At 36.8% G+C, this 22,892-nt stretch overlaps 2 protein-coding genes and 1 pseudogene across 7 annotated transcripts; 1 reads left to right on the top strand and 2 right to left on the bottom strand.

The window, feature by feature from the left end:
* Positions 1-1,490: 1,490 nt before the first annotated feature.
* LOC125223198 (chaperone protein dnaJ A7A, chloroplastic-like) lies at positions 1,491-7,583 on the top strand (annotated as a pseudogene). The gene is made up of 9 exons (XR_016135562.1): positions 1,491-1,638; positions 2,053-2,164; positions 2,796-2,928; positions 3,300-3,357; positions 4,067-4,109; positions 4,647-4,695; positions 4,791-4,871; positions 5,508-6,352; positions 6,753-7,583. The product of XR_016135562.1 is annotated as a chaperone protein dnaJ A7A, chloroplastic-like (transcript).
* LOC125223200 (pathogenesis-related thaumatin-like protein 3.5) lies at positions 6,495-9,478 on the bottom strand. 2 transcript variants are annotated; one of them, XM_048126223.2, is made up of 4 exons: positions 9,349-9,478; positions 7,669-7,743; positions 6,851-7,520; positions 6,495-6,760 (listed from the first exon to the last, which is right to left on the bottom strand). In XM_048126223.2, exons 1-4 carry the CDS (start codon positions 9,428-9,430, stop codon positions 6,628-6,630), a joined length of 960 nt encoding a protein of 319 aa, XP_047982180.1. In that variant the 5' UTR covers positions 9,431-9,478; the 3' UTR covers positions 6,495-6,627. The 2 variants fall into 2 exon arrangements, with proteins under 2 accessions (XP_047982180.1, XP_047982181.1); XM_048126224.2 differs by lacking the exon at positions 7,669-7,743 and having other exon boundaries at positions 9,349-9,438.
* On the bottom strand, positions 9,394-11,720 carry LOC125223199 (Peptidase M20/M25/M40 family protein). 4 transcript variants are annotated; one of them, XM_089065003.1, is made up of 5 exons: positions 10,806-11,720; positions 10,580-10,717; positions 9,912-10,151; positions 9,670-9,819; positions 9,394-9,419 (listed from the first exon to the last, which is right to left on the bottom strand). In XM_089065003.1, exons 1-4 carry the CDS (start codon positions 11,661-11,663, stop codon positions 9,715-9,717), a joined length of 1,341 nt encoding a protein of 446 aa, XP_088921129.1. In that variant the 5' UTR covers positions 11,664-11,720; the 3' UTR covers positions 9,394-9,419; positions 9,670-9,714. The 4 variants fall into 4 exon arrangements, with proteins under 4 accessions (XP_088921129.1, XP_047982178.1, XP_047982177.1 ...); XM_048126221.1 differs by having other exon boundaries at positions 9,399-9,444; XM_048126220.1 differs by having other exon boundaries at positions 9,399-9,515.
* Between the last annotated feature and the right edge of the window lie 11,172 nt (positions 11,721-22,892).

A 22,892-nucleotide genomic window follows, 5' to 3' on the forward strand; every position in this document is an offset into this window, starting at 1 on the left:
ACACGTTCGGATAACTGTGGTGATATTCCTGGGTGTTTTTGGTTAGCTATCACGCTTTTGGGGTTGAGATTCTATCTAGGCGAGAAATAAAGATGATACTCTACTGACTAGTAGGCGTGAAAACGACAGACATGTGGTTGTGTTCGTGAAAATAGGGGACAAGGTATCTCAGAGACATGTGAAAAGTAAACATTTACTAAAAGAGTAGACAACAGGAATATCTGGTGGCTGGGTGGCTTTCTGACAGGTCAGGGAGGTACAACTGAAAAGTAAAAGACAAAAACAAAAGTAACTAAAAAGCAAAAGTGGTCCAAGGCAAAAGTTGATTTTGACGTTTTCTTCTTCACCAAGTATTGACAGAAATCATATGAACACAGACTCCATGACTAAACTCAGATTCATAAATTCAAACTCAAGATCCATTAATTAAAATGCCCAGCTTAAGATGAACAGCTGAAACTGCAGACTACTTCTACTGACTAACATGCATGGTGGTAATAACTATGCAGAACAAGAAACTCATGTGCGAAAACTTAAACTGAAACATAACTACAAATTTCGATCAACAACTTCAGATCTAGCCTACTCGAGGGAAAACACATGCAAACACTTAGAAATTAAAAGCGATAACTAAATCTAACTTTCTTAGGCAGAATGAAGCAAACTCAAACCAAAGAGACATATGAAATAGAAACTTCATAACTTAAACGTTTGGATCTTCACCAAGTACTTCAAAAGGCAACAAAGATAAATGTTTGCAACAGATCCAACGAAGAAAGCAGGTAAAAATTAAACTAGAAAGCAAATAACGATTGTTTTGCCACTCCGGGCGGTGAAACTGCTAGACTACTACAACGAACTGGCTGGATGGAATGATAACTTCTCCGGCAGACTTCTGGACGTCAAGTGACCATAGCTGTGGCGAGCAACGAGAGAATTCTACTAAATGTAGTGATTGAACTCTTTTTTCGAACTCTAAACTCCAGAACTCTTTCTCTCTTTTCAAGTGGCTTCTTTTATAGGAAGGCTTGCCCTTGCTTTTAGGGTAGATTTCCTTCACAATTTGCCTTTTCTGCCCTTGTTTATGATCATCCCAGCTATCCTTCTTCTCCATCTCGAGCCCTTTCTCTGGCAAGCATCCTGGTCAGTATTGCACCCGTCTAGCGCTCTTTTCACCTGCGTCGCCCGAATCGTCTCCTACTGACTTGGATCCCTTAATCCTGCACACTTAAGCAACTGTTTTGCAGATAATACATGCATTTCACGACATACTGACCAATAACCAAGGCTTAGAATACGACTTATCAATTATTTAAAATAAAAATGAATTAAATTAAGAGTGATTAAAGACCAAAAATGATCCTGAACATATGACGATTTTATAATTTTGATCGAGAACATTATCTATTGAATTAAGGTGATAAGGCCTAGTTAAGGTGCCTAAATGACCAACCAAACACACCCATACTAATTCTTTAACTTAGAATCAGGATTCTGATCCACTCGACCCGATTGGTATAAAACAAAACTGGGAAGCAATAGCCTATGCTGAAGCTCCCGTTTCTGGTGGTTAGGCCTACTTGTCTAATTTCCTCACCTCAAACCTCTGTATTTCGAGTTCGTATATCTACTCAAAAGGTAAATACTGCTCCAATCTTTAATTCGTAGTTGTCTAATTATATAATTCACGCACTTGCGTCGCGGAAATCTCTGTGTTGCTTTTGATAAATCGAACTACCTTTTGTTAGGGGGCATAGTTCAGTGACTTTGGATTTCACTGCTGTTTCTTCTTAAATCATTTTGTGAGATGTGTCTCAGAGCTTCAGCTTTAACCTTTTTTATCAGGCCTCGCATTCGATTATGTGAGGAAATGTGATGTTTGTTTCCCAAATAGATTTTGTATTTTTTTTGGCTTTAGGAAATTGGGTTGTGGAAGAATGGGAAAGACAATAATGATAGAGTGCTATGCAGAATTGATGCTTTAATTCTATGGTTAGTTCAGTTGTTTTGCTGAAATTGAGGGTTCAATTCTTGTTTGGTCCAAATGAGCAGGGCACTGGATGGCAGTCATTCCTTGTGGAACTACGCGGGTTGCGCTGTGGGGTGTTCAGCCTCAGTTTGTATTCGGATCCTCTTCTGTAACTAGAGCATCTGCACCTACGTGGTAGGCGTTTTCTTTGTTGTTTTTGAAAAACTTTAGGATCAACTTATCTAAGTGCCTAAGGCTATCTTTTGTTGCCGAGTAACTGCAGTTCCCGGTTCTTATGATTTTAGACGTTTGCAAACAAGCATCTGTTATTGATACTTATCTTTTATTTGTTTAGTAGCTGCAGTTGGTGATGCTTAGTGTTTTACCATGTTGCTCATAAGCATTTGATTATCAATCCTGGGGCAATTCGGTGTTTGTTGATGGCTTTGTGCTTTCTTTTCCTCTTATAGCTAGTATTAGTAAGTGCAGTTTGGTTTTTTGGCTCATCCCCGGGTAGCGTGTTGAGATTTAGGATTAGATATTTTGTAGAATGTGAGACATTAGAGTCCCGCTGGATCCCCACTTCCAATGCACGACTAGTTACTTACTAGGTCATAGTTATGCTGATTTGCAATTTGCAAATAACTATTTGTTGCCATCATACTAACATCTTTCTGTCTTCCTCACTTTAATGCTCATGCTTCTACTTTCTTCCCTACGTATATGTGCCTCATTCATGTGCACCCTGACGCACTATTGGCACATGTATAAAATTCATCCTCAGATTCTTTCTCTCATCGATGATCTCGTTGTCTATTGTGTGCAGTTTGTCCAAAAGATCTGCATTTCTAAGTTCAACAATTTTATATCAGAAATCCTTGGGTGAACATTTTGGTTTAGCATCACCCGCCAAACAATGCCAGAGAAGAGGTGCCCGCCTTGTTGTTCGAGCTGAACGAGTTAGTTGGCTACTGTTTATGGTTTTGTAGTCTTTCTAATAGTATTATGCTATCTGTTGGAGTTGACTAGTTGGCCCGAGGAGAACCTTAATTTTTACCGCATATCCCCACATCTATCCACATGCTCAAATCTACCATCAATTACTAAAAGTAAAATGAAGGAAAGTAATGAAAGAAAACCACAGAAAACTACACATAAACCTCTAATTTTATGCAGACATTGTTATGCCCATGAAAAGATCAAGTAAACTGCTACAGCTATCCTACTTGCGAATTGCAACAATTTTTCTTTACCTTAACAAAGAAAAAAAGGGAACCATTCACATCTTGTCACGTATTTCCCATATATATATATAACCTTTTCTATGCAGGATTACTACTCTGTCCTTGGCGTCTCTAAAAATGCAGACAAGTCTGAGATCAAAAGTGGTTAGTGTTATCTTGACTCTTTCTTGTGGTTTACTGTTGTCTACTTCTGCTTATCTAGCGACCTTGTTACCCAAGCTCTTGATTTAATGCTGAACTCCATTCAAGAATGGCTACCTTCATCTCTGCGTCCCATTTAACCATGTTTTCCCCTCCACTGACCTTTAGATCCAGCACATCTTTTGTTGGACTATGATATTTATGTTTGAATAATACATAGTCCTGTCTAAATGAGTCAATCGATTCAAAGACATATTTTAGTCAATGTTTTATGGTGACCATCAAATCTCTAATTCCTGCCATGCTATTTACTTCTCTGTTGACTTCTCATATTTGGGAATTGACATAAATATGTTTCATTCAAACTCTGTATATCATCATTTGTCATTGTTTTAGCCTCCCATTTAATAAATGTTTTTGTTACATGTTCCTTTCATTTTTTCCAATCTTCTCCGTTTGGAATTATATGCATGTTTAGTTTCCATTGTTTCTTTGTATCTGAATAATAATTATTAAGAGCTGTAGGCCGATTTAAGTTAATTTTACATGACAAATGCCTATTTTAATTAGTCAATCTGAATCCTCATATAATGCCATTGAACTAGTCTTTTTTTTTTTTTTCCTGATTTGCTTTTAGCGCTCCTATGTTAGTTTTTTTCTTATGCTGCATATGATTTAATTTATATCTCATTTGTTTTACTTTCTTCTTCAGCATATCGAAAGCTTGCTCGTAACTATCATCCAGACGTGAACAAGTAAGTCATAACGCATCTTTTGTTTTTATTGGATTTCAAATACTACTTTTTTTCATTTCTCTATTTATATTTGTTGTTTATAAGTTGGTTTGTTGTTCAATATTCATGTTCAAAATCAGCATGTCTTTGGTTCTGAAACTAAAAGCATGTCTTTTGTTTGTTGTCATTTCTGTGACCTTGTCAAGGAATAAGCTCTGAAACTGATGTAGAAATGATTTTGAAAATGAAATACTACTAAAACTGCTGGCGTTGAATATTTAAGCTGATATTAAAAGCCATTAACATGCGATTCTGTTGCTGAAGGATGCTTGTTTTAAGGTACTGCTGCACATAAATCTATGCACGTTTTGTAATCTATGGTAAAAAAATCTGCATCCTTGTGGAGAACTCTGCTAGATTCTCATCAATGTGATAGGGAAACATATAGTAGCGTACTATTATTATGCCTTTCTTTTTGTTATGTTTGAGGTTTTCTGTAATGATATGAAACTCTGTAAATTTAAAATACTCTTATTAAGATATACATCTGAAACGCAGAGAACCTGGAGCAGAAGAAAAGTTTAAGGAGATTAGTAATGCTTACGAGGTAGGAATCTGTTCCTTGTAAAATATACACACTTTACGCATTTTACTTGAGCATTCAACATACATCAATTTTCTAAATATTAAATTCCGTGACAGGTTTTATCAGATGATGAGAAACGTTCCATATATGACAAGTATGGTGAGGCCGGGCTTAAAGGTGCCGGCATGGGTATGGGGGTAAGTTATGTTGCCACTATTGGAATTCGTTAGCCATTAAAATAGTGGAACGATAAATATGGTTTAGGCACAAAACACCCTAGCTATTAGGCTAATGTTGAGATAGTCCATTTAACATATGCACTACAATCAATATTTTTTGTTGAAGTTATCAAATCATATATGCTTAACAGTATTAGAAATAGATGAATGGTTATTCGTAAATTTTAAGAGTAAGCTATCAATATAATAGAAAGTACATATTGGAATTGTTAAAGGATGTTTATATATAGTATGTAATGATATATAGAGTTTTAACTTTATAATTATTAAAGTACATGGCCTCTTATAAAAACATGAAACGTAGATGTAGAGGGGCTTAGTACATTAGCCACCTTCTATTGTTCTAGGTGCGGTGCAAATCACCCTTTATTGTTTGACATTGTTGGTTCGAGGGTGGTTATTTGCACCTAAAAGAAAGCTCCTTTATTGTTTTCACTTCAAGAGAAAAGAAGAAATTCAGTGGAATATACTCGATCTAACTGATACGCTTATTTTTGTACCTTAGCACTAAAGAATGTAGCAAAAGCAGATGTTACTTAATGGTGGTTTGTTATTGTTGCAAGTATTCTAACATTTGTCTACTTTCAATGGCAGGATTTTAACAACCCATTTGATATATTCGAGTCATTGTTTGAAGGCATGGGTGGCATGGGTGGTATGGGTATGGGAGGAAGGGGATCCCGCAGCCGAGCCACCGAAGGTGAAGATCAGGTCTACAATTTGACCCTCAACTTCAAAGATGCAGTGTTTGGCATCGAGAAGGATATTGAAATAACTCGTCTTGAGAGCTGCAGCACCTGTGATGGTTCGGGGGCGAAACCGGGAACAAGTTCGACCAAATGCAGCACGTGCGGAGGTCAAGGGCAAGTCGTAGCATCCACGAGGACACCACTTGGTGTCTTTCAACAGGTCATGACTTGTTCGACATGTGGTGGAGAGGGAGAGATATCGACTCCCTGCAACACATGAGGGGGCGAAGGCCGAGTAAGAAAGTCAAAGCGTATCAGCTTGAAAGTCCCAGCCGGGGTGGATTCTGGAAGCCGTTTGAGGGTGCGTAATGAGGGAAATGCCGGACGCAAAGGGGGTCCTCCCGGAGATCTTTTCGTCACCATTGACGTCCTCCCCGACCCCGTCCTGAGAAGGGACGACACCAATATTCTTTATACGTGCAAGGTTTCTTATACAGACGCCATCTTAGGAACGACAACCAAGGTACCAACGGTTGATGGAATGGTCGACCTCAAAATTCCGTCAGGCACGCAACCAGGGACGACCTTAGTCATGGCCAAGAAAGGCGTGCCTCTTCTTAACAAGAGGAACATGAGGGGAGACCAGCTCGTCAAAGTGCAAGTTGAGATCCCGAAACGTTTGAGTGGCGACGAAAGGGAACTCATTGAACAACTGGCTAGCCTAAAGAAGGAGAAGGCTCCCAGCGTGAGGTAACTGTTTTTGCGATATGTCATTACTTTAGGCTAGAGTAATAGATGTTGTATTTATAGGATTACAGCCATTTATAACCCACATTTCTACCTCAGAGAATCTAATGAGAGCTAAAGAATGCTTGAAATTTTGGTGCATATGTTTTTGAACAAATACCAATCAACATATAGTATACTATAATATATTTTGGATGTGAATTTGTATTGTGTTTAAAACATTACCAAACTAGAAAACACCTTCAAAAGTTGCATTAGACATATATGTTGAGGTTAATTCAACAAGTTTTCCAAAGAGTTGTGATGATCAATGTAAAAGCCATCATCATCCACTTGATCCCATTTACCCTCAATCCACTTGCTGCTGCACACACTAATTTGTCGTTATGGTATGAGCAAGCAGAATGGTTCCTGCCAAGAACAAGATCGAATTCTGACTGAAATAAATGTGACATTGGAATGTTGATAAGATTTATATATATTGGCATGGAATGTTGTTACCTGGACGAGCAGAAGGAGACGACGTAATCGGAGGCGGAGCAGGTGAAGATGCTGCTTGGATCGTCGTAAGCGTAGCTATAGGCGGTGGGGCAAGCCTTCTTGAAGATCTTCGAATACGACGTCGGTTGGCAGGTCACCGGATTCGCGTACAGCCCTTTGCAGCAGTACTCGTCTGTGCTAAACACGTCGCACGCGCTCCTGCACCCCACCACGCGGCCCCCTCCTCCCCGCACTGCCAGCTCCTTCGGGCAGCTCGGCCGGAGGTCCCCGTCACACCCGGCGGCACTGCAGTTTCCGCCGCTCCCGTTGATCGGCGTCACCGTGATCGGCAGGTTGAACCCGTCCACCAGGCTGACGTCATAGAAGTCCGGTGAGGCCAGGGTGAACTCCGCCAGAGATGCCGGCGTGTTGCCGGAGGCGCCGCACTTGAAGCTGGTGCCGCAGCTGCCGGTCTCGCATGATCCGTTGCCGCTGCTGTCGAACTTGCAGCCGGTGCGGCCCCATATGCGGCCGGACCAGCTTACCGGGGCGGTGAATATGCGGGACTCCCCGGTTTTTAGGGTGAATCCGCCGCCGTTGAAATTTTCACCGGGAAATACCGCCGGCCAGATTGTTTGGCCGCAGTAGTTGACGATGGTGAAGACTCTTGCGCCCTCTGAAGATTTCGGCCCTGCAAATCATGCAAACTCATTACAAAACTCCACCTCTCCATAAAAGTAAAATTATTATTTAATTTTATTGTATTGAATCATATAATTGAAAGTGTTAAAATAGAAAAATGAATGTAGCTGCTCATAAACATACATAAATATTATTACCTGATATGAAAATAACTGAAACCAGAAGTAATGGAAAAAAAAGATTTTTGACGAGTTCCATGATGTCTCCAAGTTCTGTTTCAACAATTATAGTAATTTGTGAAGATTAATGTGGACTATGATAGAACCATATATATACAAATATTTCGTTTATGATCTGTAGGTAAATGTGAATAAAATTATATATTTATGCATATTAAAGAGAAGAATACGTGCGGTGAAAAGCAATGGCAGTAGAAGTTATGAAAAGATTTATTTGTGATAAAGGGGAGAAGCATTCTTATGCTAATTGTGTTGCGTCAAAGTTTAGTATATTCCATTCTTTCGACATTCCTATGACGTTTCTCTTTTCATCATCAAAATGGAAGGCAAAGTTTCTTGTATTTCCCTAGTTATCTATGGTTAATTACACTACCTTTGAAGTTTGAATCATATTACAAAAATAAGCCCACATTCGTTAAAATCACGATCATTAAATATATGAATATTGATCCTTAAAACCATGAACTTTGGTAAATTCTAGTATTTCTCACAATCTTTAAAATTTATCTAAAATATCACAAACTTTATGTTGTTAGTTATTTTCCAACTAAACTCAAGTAAAAACTTATTCTAAGTGAACAACTGTGAAATATTTATGATTATTCTAAGCCACCTTTTAAGCTCGTGGAAAGTAAGATAAAAAGCCACGTAGAAAACCATAGTAATTTAGTAGTGTCAACTAGGATAAAAAAATGCACATAAGTGATCGGATATAATAATTGACCTGCCATATAAAATAACATTCAAATCATAAAATTTGTTATATTTTAAAACATTTTTAAAGTTTGTGGAGAATAACAAAATATGACCAAAGTTTATAATTCTTGAGACTAACATCCCTTAAATAAAGTAGCAAATGCAATTATGGAACATAGAAATTTGATAGACCGAGGGAAAAAGATTTTAGGTACCTTTGTGCATTTTTAAAAGACCAGACCATTTATGCAAATCAGTTCATAGTTTGGACCATAAACTATAATTAACTTTTGATATAAATTATTACTTATTACTCCATATTGTAATTTATGATACTATAAGATATGTCGAATTAATAATTTTATACTACTATACTACTTTTGAAGCTCAATCGCCTTTAGTCCAAGTAGGGTCGTTGAGCTCCTAGACAGATTAAATAAGTGATGGATTTGTTCTCATTATGTAATTAAAATAATTGAATTAGATTTCAAATGTTTCTAGCTCAGTTTGGTTAGGTATTTAGTTTTAATTACATAGTCTAGTTTGGTTTTAAATTCACAAAAAAAAAACTTTGTTCGAGAACCTAAATCATCCGGGTTCAAGAAAATAACAATTTCTCAGGGTTTCGTGAAAATAACAATCCGAGAACCACCAAGCTCAAACCCAGTGTTCCAATAATTGGATCGGATCAGATCGATTAGTTTGGCCGAGTCCGCTTTGCATGTTATAACTAGTTGAATATTGGACAGAATTGAATCGGAAAAACTGGCCGGTTTGACTGTGAACCGGCCAGCAGTCGATCGGTTCAACCATTCTCTCTCCTGATCACGCCGTTTTTTTGTTTATGCAAAAAAACGGGGCTGGGCTGTTCTGGACTATCAAGATATGATTTCACTACTAGTTTCCAAAACTAACTGTGTAGAAAAAACACACACAACATACCTAAGTTGAGCAACTGAACCGGGGCAACGTGACTTTGGGCTCGTGTAATCTCCAATGAACTGTCTGTAATGCTTAAATTCATATAATTCACACACACTGCAGCATTTCAGAATGATAATATATACTCCATACAACTGCAACAAGATACTAATGTTGCAAGTCATAACCTAAACACGATAAGCGACTAGTCACAACTCACAAGTTTATCCGGCTTGATCAGGAAATTAATGCAAGATCAAGACTTAAATCAGAATACGATGATCAACTTACAACTCTTAAATACTTCATAAAACGAGACTGAGCAGGATGTGAGTATGATACCTGCAGTGTTGAAGTACTCATCACACAAGTGATCAGCTCCACAGCCTACACGTCTTGTTTTGCAACGGAATCTCCATCGAAGGAACTCAAAAATCTGATTACATGCTCATAAACCTTAATCCCTTCTAAATAGACACTATCTTGGAGAAACTGTGGATGAAGAAAAATTGTTATCTCAAACAGCATGAATATACACTTGCACAACACAACACCTTACCAAAATTAGTAAACAGTAGAGTTACCTCATTGTGATCATGAAGCAATATGGGTGTATTCTTCATCGGAGAGAATCCAAAGGTAGGAATTCCTAACTGTCTCAGAAACCTAGCATCAGTTGTCGAAGCTAAGATTTCAGGCTTTGCAAGCCTTCCCCCAGCTGCTGCAATGGCTTGGTTGAATACGGTCCACCATGGATTAGAACCATCAGTTGCTGTCATCAGAGGGCGCCCTTTGAAGTCTCTTAGAGGACCCTTTTCTGTTATCTACAACGCAAGAAAAGTGATCAAGGCAACATAACTTCCCATTAAGGAAACACAGGTAAGGTATACTATGGAATTCTCCGTGGAAGGTCAAGCTTTGTTTTCTGGTTATTCTATTCAATTTAGCTTCTCATAGCCTTAGAACTCCTATACTCTTTTCTTGTAACAACCACCCAATTTTCCAGATTCTTGACCACAAGAAATAGAATTAATGATTCTCTATATAATAACTCAAATAAACTTATCAAGTTGCCCAAAAACAACATATTCACCACGTTGACCAAGAAAATCCAAGTATAAGTCATTTGTTCCAACTCCAATGGCAAATACCCTCAATAATTATCATATTCATATACATAACAAGAAAACAGTCATCTTGAATCTAGTCAATGACACACATTTGCACACCACTCTCAACAAAAAGAATTCACCTCATAAGTCATGTTCCTCCAAGTCGGCGCCCACTCCTCCGCGATCCTCCTCCTCATTAGATCGGGATCTGCACTGGGTGTCATCCGGATATCGAATCCAGCCTCTGCCTCGGATGGTTGCAAATTCATCACATACCCCTAATCCACCCAAATCACCAACATCTCCACATTAGGACAACAAAACACAAATCAACAAGAAACAATCAAACAAAACAAAAACACTCACATCATTAAACTTAATCCCAGCATTCAAGAACACAGGATTAACCGAAATAACCTCCGAATTGGCAGCCAAACCGGCCTTAACCAAATCAAAGCTAGTCTCCCTAAACTTCATCATCATCTCCACACTCTTCATCAAATTCTCCATAGCTCCACCATCGAACATCCTCGAGCCGTGGCCAGGCTCGCCCCGCGCCCTGATCACGACGTGCCAAGGCGAGCGATCAGCGTAGAACACCCTGAACTCATCACTAACAGAGGCCTGCCCTTCATCCAACATAAACCCAATATTCAATTCCTCAAACTCCCTGGTCTCAACAAACTTCATCATCCCATCAAACCCACCGATTTCTTCTTCCGGTACGTAGGAAATGTGCACGGTGCGAAGAGGGGTGTGATCAAGATTCGATTTTTTTAGCTCCCTGATGGCTTCGAGATACTGCATACCGATGCACTTGTCGTCCTGGGCGCCGCGGGCGTAGATTCGGCCGTCGGCCGTGCGGTGGGCGGCGAAGGGGGGGTGGAGCCACTTGGAGGGCTCGGCGGGGACGGAATCGAGGTGGGAATTGAGGAGAATTGAAGAGAGAGAAGGGTCGGAGCCGGGCCAGGTGATGAGGAGGAGGGGCTTGTCGGGGGTGGTGAGGTAGAGGATTCTGGTTTGGAGGGTTGGGATGGTGGCGGCGAAGGAGGTCAGATACTCCACTGCGGCGGTGTAATTTGGTTTTGGGTGAGCGGTGTTGATTCTTAGGTAGTTTTGGAAGCGGGATATGGGGTCTGATTCTTTGGCGTCGCTGGCGGAGAGTGGGGAAAGAAAAAGGAGGACCATGGCGGCGGAGATGAGTGGCTGACGGCGCGTGGTCATGACGTCTGGATTTGAGCTTCGATCACCTGTGACAAAGAGAGATTATTTCTAACTTTATACAAAAAAGATATTACTCCATTAAATTTTGTAATTAGTGTGTTACTACTCCCTCCCTTCGTCCCGCTTAAGAGCATCTCCAATGGCTTTAGGCCAGCCACAGGCTAGCCACTTTCTTTCCCTTACATCATGCACTAAAAATCCACCAGTCACATCATCATTTTAATCAAATAAACCGCCTAAGGCTAGCCACAGACTAGCCGCAATAAAAATAATTCAAAAACAACTACATTTGCGGAATTAAACACAAAATATAGAATTAAATTTACGACACATATATGAGAAAAATTAGTTAATTTTATTTAAATAAAAAAATTACATTAACTAAAAATAAAAAAAATTACATAATAAAAAAAATCCGGGCTTCCACACACGAGCCACCGCCCCACTCTACTCCTCACTAATTAATTTTATACTCCCTCCGTCCCAAGATAAGTGACCTACTTCTTTTGGACACGGGATTTAAGGAATGATATTTAAATAAGTTAAAGTGGAGAGAGTCAAGTATGAGAGTGGGAAAAGTAGAGGAGAGAAGAGAGAATAAAGTAGGTGGAAAATAAAGTAAGAGAGATGACTTTTTGCTAAAAATGAAAATAGGTCACTTATAGTGGGACACCCCAAAAAGGAATACAAGTCATTTATCTTGGGACGGAGGGAGTATAAATTAAAAAAAGGTCCATCCTAAAAAAAATTACATAATTAAAAAAAATTCATAAAAAAAATACATTAAAAATGCAATAAAAAATGCATAAAAAATACATTAAAAAAATGCATGAGAAAAAGACATTAAAAAAAATTCAACCGGCTAGCCGAAATTGAGCCTACAGTGGCGGCTAGCGGGATCGGCCAGCGGCCGGCTAGCGCCCGCAAATCGGCTAGCCGAAATGCCGCTGGCCGGTTCCAATGGTTCGGCTAGCCGACCGGCTAGCGACGCGAATCGGCTAGCCGGTGGGCTAGCCGCTATTGGAGATGCTCTAAGATGACACGTTTTCCTTTTTAGTTTGTCCCAACTAAGATGACTCATTTCATTTTTTAAAAACTTTCTCTCTCCAATTAATACATTCAACCACTTTTTCTCACTCCTTTTAAAATATCCATCTTTCTTTATCTCTCTACTTTAATACTTACACCCACCTTTTCTCTCTCTAATTAAACACTTTAATCAATAACTCCTAAAATCTCGTGCCGGTTAAGGAATGTGTCATTTTAGTCGGGGCGGAGGGAGTACTTTTTAATTAGATGCGAATTAGATATTTTTAATAAAAACTTATTCTGTGATGAAACGATTTTGATATTTTAGTTCGTTTTTAAAGTTTGTGATGAGTAGGATTTGCGATTATACTAGAACTATATTCTTATTATTCATTTTGGCATAACCAAAAACATACATATCATAATACAAATTATTTATGACAAGGTAATACTTGAAATAAATAAATGTAGGATTTTTAAAGAAACAATAAAATCACATTTTTCAATCATTTACTTTGTACTTGAATTTAATGTGTAAGATATAGATCCCACTCTGATGCTTTCCAATTCAAACAAAAAATCAGAATCGATCTACACTTCTTGCGTTAGCTCTTTTTGAAACAAAATGACAAGCTAATTAGCTTAAGAATATTCTCAAATAGATGAAATATTCCATTGGAGATTTGCATCATATACTTCATTTTACTTAGACGACTTTAGTTCTTATATTCAATTAAATCAGAAAATTTATTTTCTAAGATAAATTAATCCAGAAATTAATACTCCCTCCTTATTGCTCTTAAAAATCGAATGTTTAATTACTTTAGATATTCTTGAATCGAAAAAGTCAATCAATTGAGGTTAATTAAACCAAGAGACTAAATATGTAACTATATCTAAAAACTTAATTGTAACAAAATAATTAATTAATTACAAGTTAATCAAATTCAACATTTATTTTTGGATAGATTATTTACCACACCCACTTACTTGACTAAAATAAGCAAGCCCAAGACCATAATATAGAACCCATCAAAGCTAATTAGTCTTGGCCCAGTTACCTTCACTGTTTTCTTATAGTCGTAACATTTTTTATCCACGCAACAACCAGAGGAAAGGCATGCACAAACCAAACCAAACCGAACCGTCGCTTCACAAACTGGAACCGGCGGCGGCGGCGGTTCGGCGATTCTAGCGGGCCAGTTCAGGTTCAACGAAATTTGAAACTGGAACCACCGGTTCCGAATCGTCAATTCAACAGTTAAACTGGCGGTTCAATTATTAATTTTTTTTATAAAAATTGATTTTTATATATAAAAAACAATTGTTACAAATAATAAATGAATATAAGAAATTCATAATAGCCCATATATTTGATGGGATTGTGAATTCTATGAAACCATTCTTGGATATTTCTTATTTATAGAGACATCATTGAATGTTTTATGTTAAATTTTCGATGTGAGACAAAATGTGTTGAAGCATTCATTCATCTTTTTCTAATGTGGGATACAAAACTTACTTTTATCTTCCACTTTTCTTAATTTTTTGTATAATATATATAAAAATTTATTATTTGAATATATTCTTGATTGATAAAAAAAAATAATTATTGAGAAATATGATTTGTATATAGAAATATAATTATTTGTATAATAGTTATCATTAGATTTATACAATTTGTATTATAATTATTCTTTTTTTGTGTATAATACTCCATCCGTCCCATTAAATATGCAATATTTGAAATCGGCAGGAGTTTTTATGTAGTGTTGTTTTGTGAGTTAATGAAAAGAGAGTAAAGTAAGAGAGATGAAAAAAGTAGAGATAGGGATGTTTCAATTTGAGGAAATGTTTCATTTTTTAATAGGACAATCCAAAAACGACAACGTTTCATTTTTAATGGGACAGAAGGAGTAGTATTTATTAGTTACCATATACATAAATTTAAACATAAGCAAATTGATATCGATAAAGAACTAATGAATAATAGTTCATGTAATAATATTTGTTGTTAAATAATAATAATAAAAGATAGAGTATTAATATAGACAAAGAATGATGAGACATGTATCATATATAGTTATAAATAATGACTTTTATTCCACATTGAAAGAAAGAGTAACACATCCAAGAATGTGTAACTAAAAAAGAGAATAATCCAATACACTCTCTTCCAAATTAAAGCCTCAAATCCAACTTTAGTATTGACATTTTATAAATCAAAAGGTCTAACTTAAAGTTGTAACATCCCTAACCCGAAATATGCATCATTTTGCATACTGATATAATTTTATTTATCATTGCACATTTATAATATTATTTGCATAATTATATGTTGTATATATATATATATATATAATTATATGTTGTATATATATATATATATATAGTCTCATTATCCACAAATCCACTCTTAAAGACCGAACCACCGAACCCTACCAAATTAGGGCTTTTAGATCTAGTTTTTTATGGATAAGATACATAAATTTATAAATTATTTTCGCCTTCATCACGAGCCTATTTTAATTCATCCGAAGGTAAATAAGTCATACTAACATGTTACGAAGATTTAACTTCGTTCCAGAATATATTACTTCATTCTATTAGGTTTTTACTTCATTCTAGTAGGTTTTTACTTCATTCCAGTAGATTTTTACTTCATTCCAGTACGTAAATGTGGTTTCGCCGTCGCGTGCCGTTCTTTCTCTCTACAATATCTATCACCACCACCATGGCGCTAATATTGGTTTAATAAACACATGAAATAATGTAATAAATTATTGGAATGAAGTATGTGTAGAAGCATTTGAAGTCCTACTGGAATGAAGTAAAAATCTTATCCAATGAAGTAATAACGTTCCTGAATGAAGTAATAAACTCACTTGAATAAATTGCATTTTTAAATGTTAATCAAGCAAAAACCCACGCCAATGAATTTGAATGAAACATATGTTGAATCATTTCAAAACCTACTGGAAGCAAGTAAAAACATGTTGTAGTTTCAAGGTATTAGGTACAGAATGAAGTAATAAACCTATACAATGAGGTAAAATGGGTTAGTAATGAAGCAGAAAAAATTTTCACAGCAGCACATCTCATCAAAAAAACTAGATCTAATGGCCCAGATTTGGTCTCTAGTTCGGTCTTTAAAATTGGTTCAACATTGATCACAACTCTTATATATATATATATATATATATATAGGGATGTATTCATATCATTTTCTAATATTATGTTCTATTGTCCTTTTTAATCTTGGCCTTCCATTTTAGAGATCTAATGGCCCAAAATAGAGGCTGATTTATTTATTTTTAATCATTGAATTTGACGAAAAGGGCTGATTAGGAATACACAATATAGTTAGTTATGGTAAGTCCTTGATTTTCTCTTCTCATGATTGTATCGGTTTTTTCTGCAGAAATAAACGATTCTACCCAAATTTTCTGTGCAATCTTTTCTCCCTTCTTCTCCGTTGAAGATATTTCATCGTCCAGAAAAAACGCTGTTGAAACATTAGTACGTAAACTATTAATTTTTGTTGCTCGTTGAAAAACGTTTTTGGCAGCAATCGTTGATTGATTTCGATTTCTACAAAATGGAAGAAGGTAATCATATTTCTCCAATCAGCGATGATTGACTAGGGTTTAGTTATTGAGCCGACGCGCTTCATTGTTTTGACTAGGGTTTAGTTATTATCTCGGCTACAGTGTGGTATTAATCGTCGTATGTAATGTTCAAATATTCTATTCTAATGCACTATTTTTTAGTTGTAATGTACGATTTGTATCATGTAATGATAATAAATTCTGATATGTTTTTTCTTTCGTTTTATGTATAGTGTTCGTTATACCTGAATGATCTCCACAATTGAAGCCTGTGGTTGGGCAGAAGTTCCAATCCATAGCTTTTGCTTTTGCGTTTTATGATGTGTATGCCCGCGCTGTTGGGTTTGATACGCGCAAACAAGGAATGAGGAAGGCGTCGGACGGTGTTACTACTTGGTATCATGTGGTATGCAATAGGGAGGGCTGCAAGAGGTCGAACGAGGAAGACGAACTAAATCCTTGCATTAATAATGATATTCTATGCATCATTCCCTTTATTTATTAGATTACTGGAGTACTTTGTTAGTGCGGATTATTGCGCTTGTAGCCTTTTATTAAAAATGATATTCTACGCAGCATTTCCTTTATTTTTCCCATTACTTGAGAACTTTGTTAATGTGCATTTGCGCGTTTACGTCATTGCATTAAATATTAAATTCTATGCATCATTCGCTTTATTTATTCCATTACTGGAGTCATTTGTTAATGTGCATTACCATGTTTATATTATTGCATCAAATATTATATCTTATGCATCATTCCCTTTATTTATTCCATTACTGGAGTCATTTGTTAATGTGCATTACCGCGTTTATATCATTGCATTAAATATTATATTATATGCATCAATCCCTTTATTCATTCCATTATTGCAGAAATTTGTCAATGTTCATTACCGCGTTTATATCATTGCATTAAATATTATATCCTATGCATCTTTCACTTTATATTATTACTGGATAAATTTGTTAATGTGCATTACCACGTTTATATCAATGCATTAAATATTATATTTTATGCATAATTCACTTTGCCGGGAAGTCAGCTTCTGTCTACATGAAATGAACTCGGTGGGGTTCTGTCGACAATACAGGTGGTCGGCTTTCTTCCCCCTCGGTTTCTTTTTATCCACGTCTTCATTGCGTAAACTTGTTCCAGCTTCTTCCGCGGCTAACCTTTGTCGAAGTTTCTGAGCTAATGCTAAGGGAATAACATCGTCAACTGCTTGGTCGAACTCAATCCGATGGTGCTTAGACCCTGTCCAGAACAGGAAAAACAATGGTTAACAACAAATAATCTATGCGTTACAGTAAGTAATGCACAGATCTGAAGATGTAATGTACAAACGTAGTTATACTACTCAATTATTTGCTACAGAAAATGAACACCTTTTCCAACTAAAAAAATGAACAATAACCTACAGAACAGAACAATCACCTACCAAAAATGTTGGAATGATGCATAACCTAAGCTAAAGACAAGTGATGCACGACCTCTATTCAACAATGCACAGATCTGAAGATTTAATGTACAAACCTAGTTATACTACTCAATTACTAGCTACAGAAAATGAACACCTTTTCCACCCAATAAAATGAACAATAACCTACAGAACAGAACAATCACCTACAAAAAATGTTGGAATGATGCATAACCTTGATTGGGTTCTGGCTGGCTTTTGTAGGCGCGAGCTCTTTTATTCATTCTATATCTGCGCGACGAGAGTGCCAAAATCGGTTAGTTTTCAACCATATATCAGTGTGGTATCGCCCAAAAAAAATGACCAACAGTGTACATATTGGCCAGAAATCAAGCATTCAGTACATAGAAATGCTCACAATATCGACTTCTCCAACAAAAAAACAACAACTTTTGTGCATTACACCAACTGTAAATTAAACCGATGAAACCCAGATCCAACTGGGTTTTCACGAATTTTTATAGCAAGTATGAGCAAAACCTTAACTCTAATAACCACAAATTCATCTTTTCCAACAAAATCGCGCCGAACACTTTTGTGAATTATTACGATTATAAACTATAAATCGCTGTTTAGGAGTGTTTCTGACTTCAATCGATGTTTAGGAGTGTTTTTGCCTACCAAACAAAAAAAACAGAACCAAACCTTTTTTTTGGAAGGCAACGCTTCGCTTTTCAACGGAGAGCGCGTAGTGATTTGACGGCGGGAATCGTCCACCGACGTAGATTCCACGGCGGGAATGGTCCACCAACGGAGATTTCGCGGCAGGCAGCGTTGGTAGAACTTGATTTCGCGGCGGCGGCTAGGGTTTTGTGGAATTGGGGGAGAATTTTTGAGAAGAGAGAGTTGATGGGATGGAGTGAGAGAGAGGGGAGTTGAGAGGTCGATGAAAATGCCGCGTAAATTTCGGACCTGCCGTTTCGAAACTGATTGTGTAGTGTGTTATTTTACTGCTTTACCCTTTTAATGCACGAAAATGCACAAATAATGCAATACGGGATCAGATTGGCCCTTTTAATCTAGTCCATCCATTCCATCAATCTAATGGTTGATATTAAGAAGAGGAAAGACTCTAAGAGTGTAATAGGACCCTAATGCAACTCTATATATATATATATATAGGGTCTTGTTAGGTTGAGATTATTTAGCTAAATTGAGAAATGAGATGCAATATGGGCCACTAATCCACAAGATTAACAAAATGTCAACAAATACCACATTATGTCAACAAGGGGGTATAATTGTCTTTTCATTAAATTGTGTTTGAAATCATTTTCTAAAATCCTCTCTAAAATTCTAGCTACAAAGTCTTCAAATCTTCAACATTCAAATCTTCAAATCTTCAACATTCATATCTTCAAATCTTCAACATTCAAATCTTCAAATCTTCAAATCTTCAATATTCATATCTTCAAATCTTCAAATCTTCAACATTCATATCTTCAAATCTTCAACATTCATATCTTCAACTCTTCAACTCTTCAACATTCAAATCTTCAAATCTTCAAATCTTCAACATTCATATCTTCAAATCTTCAAATCTTCAACATTCATATCTTCAAATCTTCAAATCTTCAACATTTATATCTTCAAATCTTCAAATCTTCAACATTCAAATGTTCAAATCTTTGAATCTTCAAATCTTCAACATTCAAATCTTCAAATCTCTTCAATATTCAAATCATCAAATCTTCAAATCTTCAACATTCAATAAAATAACACTTATAATTCACATATCAATACCGAGAATATCGAATATCAACAACTCGTATTAAAATGTCAACAACTAACAAATAACACTTACAATTCACATATCAATACCGAGAATATCGAATGTCAACAACTCGTATTAAAATGTCAACAACTAACAAATAACACTTACAATTCACATATCAATACCGAGAATATCGAATGTCAACAACACGTATTAAAATGTCAACAACTAAAAAACAACACTTACAATTCACATATCAATACCGAGAATATCGAATGTCAACAACTCGTATTAAAATGTCAACAACTAACAAATAACACTTACTATTCACATGTCAATATCGAGAATATCGAATGTCAACAACTCGTATTAAAATGTCAACAACTAACAAATAACACTTATAATTCACATATCAATAGCGAGAATATCGAATGTCAACAACAAACATTATTTATGTCAACTACAATGTCAACAACAAACTTTATTTATGTCAACTACGATGTCAACAACAACTTTATTTATGTCAACTATTATGTCAACAACAAATATTTTCATGTCAACGACGTATATTGTTTATGTCAACAGCAATGTTTTTCTTATAATTCATGTCAACAATAATGTTTTACATATAATTTATGTCAACAACATTTTTCATAAAAATTATACCAACGATCTATATAATTCATGTCAACAACAAACGTTATTATGTCAACGAGCTATATAATTCATGTAAAAAATAAACATTTTCATGTCAACAACTTATATAATTTATGTCAACAATACTATTTTAGGCAATATCACAAACACCTTATCTACACAACTAAAAAATTCCAGCAACATAATCGAATTAAAAACTGCATCCATATATTTCACAAATTTCATTGTACAATTAAACACACGCAAATTTAAATCTACAAATATTGACAAACACCAAACCCAGCATGGCTCCGAACAAATACACAAAAAATACAACCTAAACTCAACCCTTCTCACCATCACCCACAGCTCCATCTCATCCACAACTCCCACACCTTCCACAACATGACTCCCCACATCTTTCTCCACCACCAATCACACTATTTCTATTAAATTTTTACAGTGAACAAACACTTCATTTATTGCTCAACATATGAACACAACAATCACTTATTATCTCTTTGCATCATCAACAATCATATACACAATAATTAATGTCAACCACAAATATTTTCATGTCAACAACCTATATTATTTATGTCAACAACAACGTTTTACGCATATCAACAACAATGTTTTACATATAACTCATGCCAACAATATTTTTCATAATATTTGTGTCAACGACTTATATAATTCATGTCAACAACAAACGTTATTATGTCAACGAGCAAATGCAAGTGATTTACGAAGCAGATTTGAGAGGCATAAATCGAATTAAATAAAAAATTGCAAGATCTGTGCTGAAGTCGCGAGATAAAAGCGAAATTCAGCATTGAAATGAGCAGAAATCAGTATTTTCAGATTTTTTCCCAAATGTTCAAGCATTTTGATAAAAATAGCGAAAATCGTGAAGATGAACCTCAAAATAGTCGACTTTTACACAAAGCTCCGGCGAAAAAACAGAGGTAGCAATTTCTCTCACTAAAAATCAGTTCACATCCAACACAATTGATAATGCAAAGCTTAATACCTCCAAATCCATACTCGAATCAACAATTAAGCTTCCGGCGAAGCGACGGCGTGAGAAGCGAAGCTGTTCGGAGCTTCGTACAGCAGGAGCGGCGAAGCACGGTGAACAGCGGCGGCGTTAAACCGCGCGCGAGAGAGAGAGGGGGCTTGTCTGGAGGCGTCGAGGATTTTCCTTTGATTGTATTTCGAGGATTTCCTTTGGATTGGATCCGGCGGAGCTGGATTTGTCGCCAGAATTCGGCCACCTCGCCTCCTCCTCTTTCCGCCACCGTCCACATCATGATCCTCCGCCTTCGCCGCACTGATCTCTATCTCCAGTTTCGCCTTCTCCGCATCGTCTTCTCCGAGCTTCGATTTCAGCTCGCAGATATGCTCAATTCAACACAAATTCAAAAATTGAAGCTCAGTTTTCCCTGCCGCCGTCCAGATCCTGATCGTCCGCCTCCGCCGCGCCGATCTTGATCTCCAGTTTCGCCTTCTCCGCATCGTCTTCTCCGAGCTTCGATTTCAGCTCGCGGATCTGCTCAATTCAACACAAATTCAAAAACTGAAGCTAAGGTTCGTGAGATGGAGATCTTCGTGTAATTGAGAAGAGGATGAATCTAAACCCCTTTCCTAACTAAAACATGGAATTTGACAACTAACAAATAACACTTAAAATTCACATATCAATATCGAGAATATCAAATGTCAACAACTCGTATTAAAATGTCAACAACTAAAAAATAACACTTATAAATCACATATCAATACCGAGAATATCGAATGTCAACAACTCGTATTAAAATGTCAACAACTAAAAAATAACACTTATAATTCACATATCAATGCCGAGATTATCAAATGTCAACAATTCGAATTAAAATAGCTTAAACCAAAGTAAAGTCGACACTGATATTTTTGTTTTTCGAATTAAGAAATAGCTTAATTAGAAAAAAAAAATCATGGAAAAAGTTTAACAAACTGTATAGAATAGTAGAATACCAATAGTTTAAACAAACAAAAGTCAAACCTAGCTAAGAATAGCAATTTAGAAAACTTCCAAAATTACTGTAGATTGAATGAAAATGATTCTAAATGACCTGTGATGATTCAATAAACATGAGCTTAGTAAAATTTAGATATAAAATGAAAATAGTTAAAAAACTGTGAAATTAAACAGAGCAATAACTTCAAGTGAACTGAACTAGAGAGCTACGCTCTACTTCAAAATTAGCTTCCAATAACAAAAAATAAAATTATTTCAGTAGCACGTTTCCAGTAAGCATCAACAAATCAACATACAAATTTGATATTGTACGAAAATAAACAGAATTCCGATCACGATCACCTGGTGCTGGTAATTCCAGTAGCTGTTGGATCCAGCGAACAGGACAGCCCACCGAGTCCCCTCGGAGTCGTCGGCGCTCAAATCCTCCTCGCTCTCCTCACACTCTCCGCGTTTTTCCTCTCGCTCCACGCCGCGGCCGATTCGGATCTGTCGAGGTCTCTGCTCCAGAATTCAGAACAGGAGAGAATAGGTGCGGATCCTCCGTCGGAGGCGGAGGCACCGGCGGTGTGGGAGAGCAGGAAGATCGGGAAGCACCACCGCTCGTCGGACAGATCGGTAGCAGTTTGAACGTAATCCACCGAATTTTGCGCCGCTGGAGCCTCGGAGCAGCCGCGGTGGAGGCCATGTAGTGTTGATTTAGGTCGCCGTTGAACGGATTGTGAGGATCCGATGGCTGATA

The sequence above is a fragment of the Salvia hispanica genome, chromosome 1, assembly GCF_029641045.1.
Source record: "Salvia hispanica isolate PSC_SH4W2 chromosome 1, Shi_PSC_v1, whole genome shotgun sequence".
In the NCBI taxonomy this organism is placed as follows: domain Eukaryota; kingdom Viridiplantae; phylum Streptophyta; class Magnoliopsida; order Lamiales; family Lamiaceae; genus Salvia; species Salvia hispanica.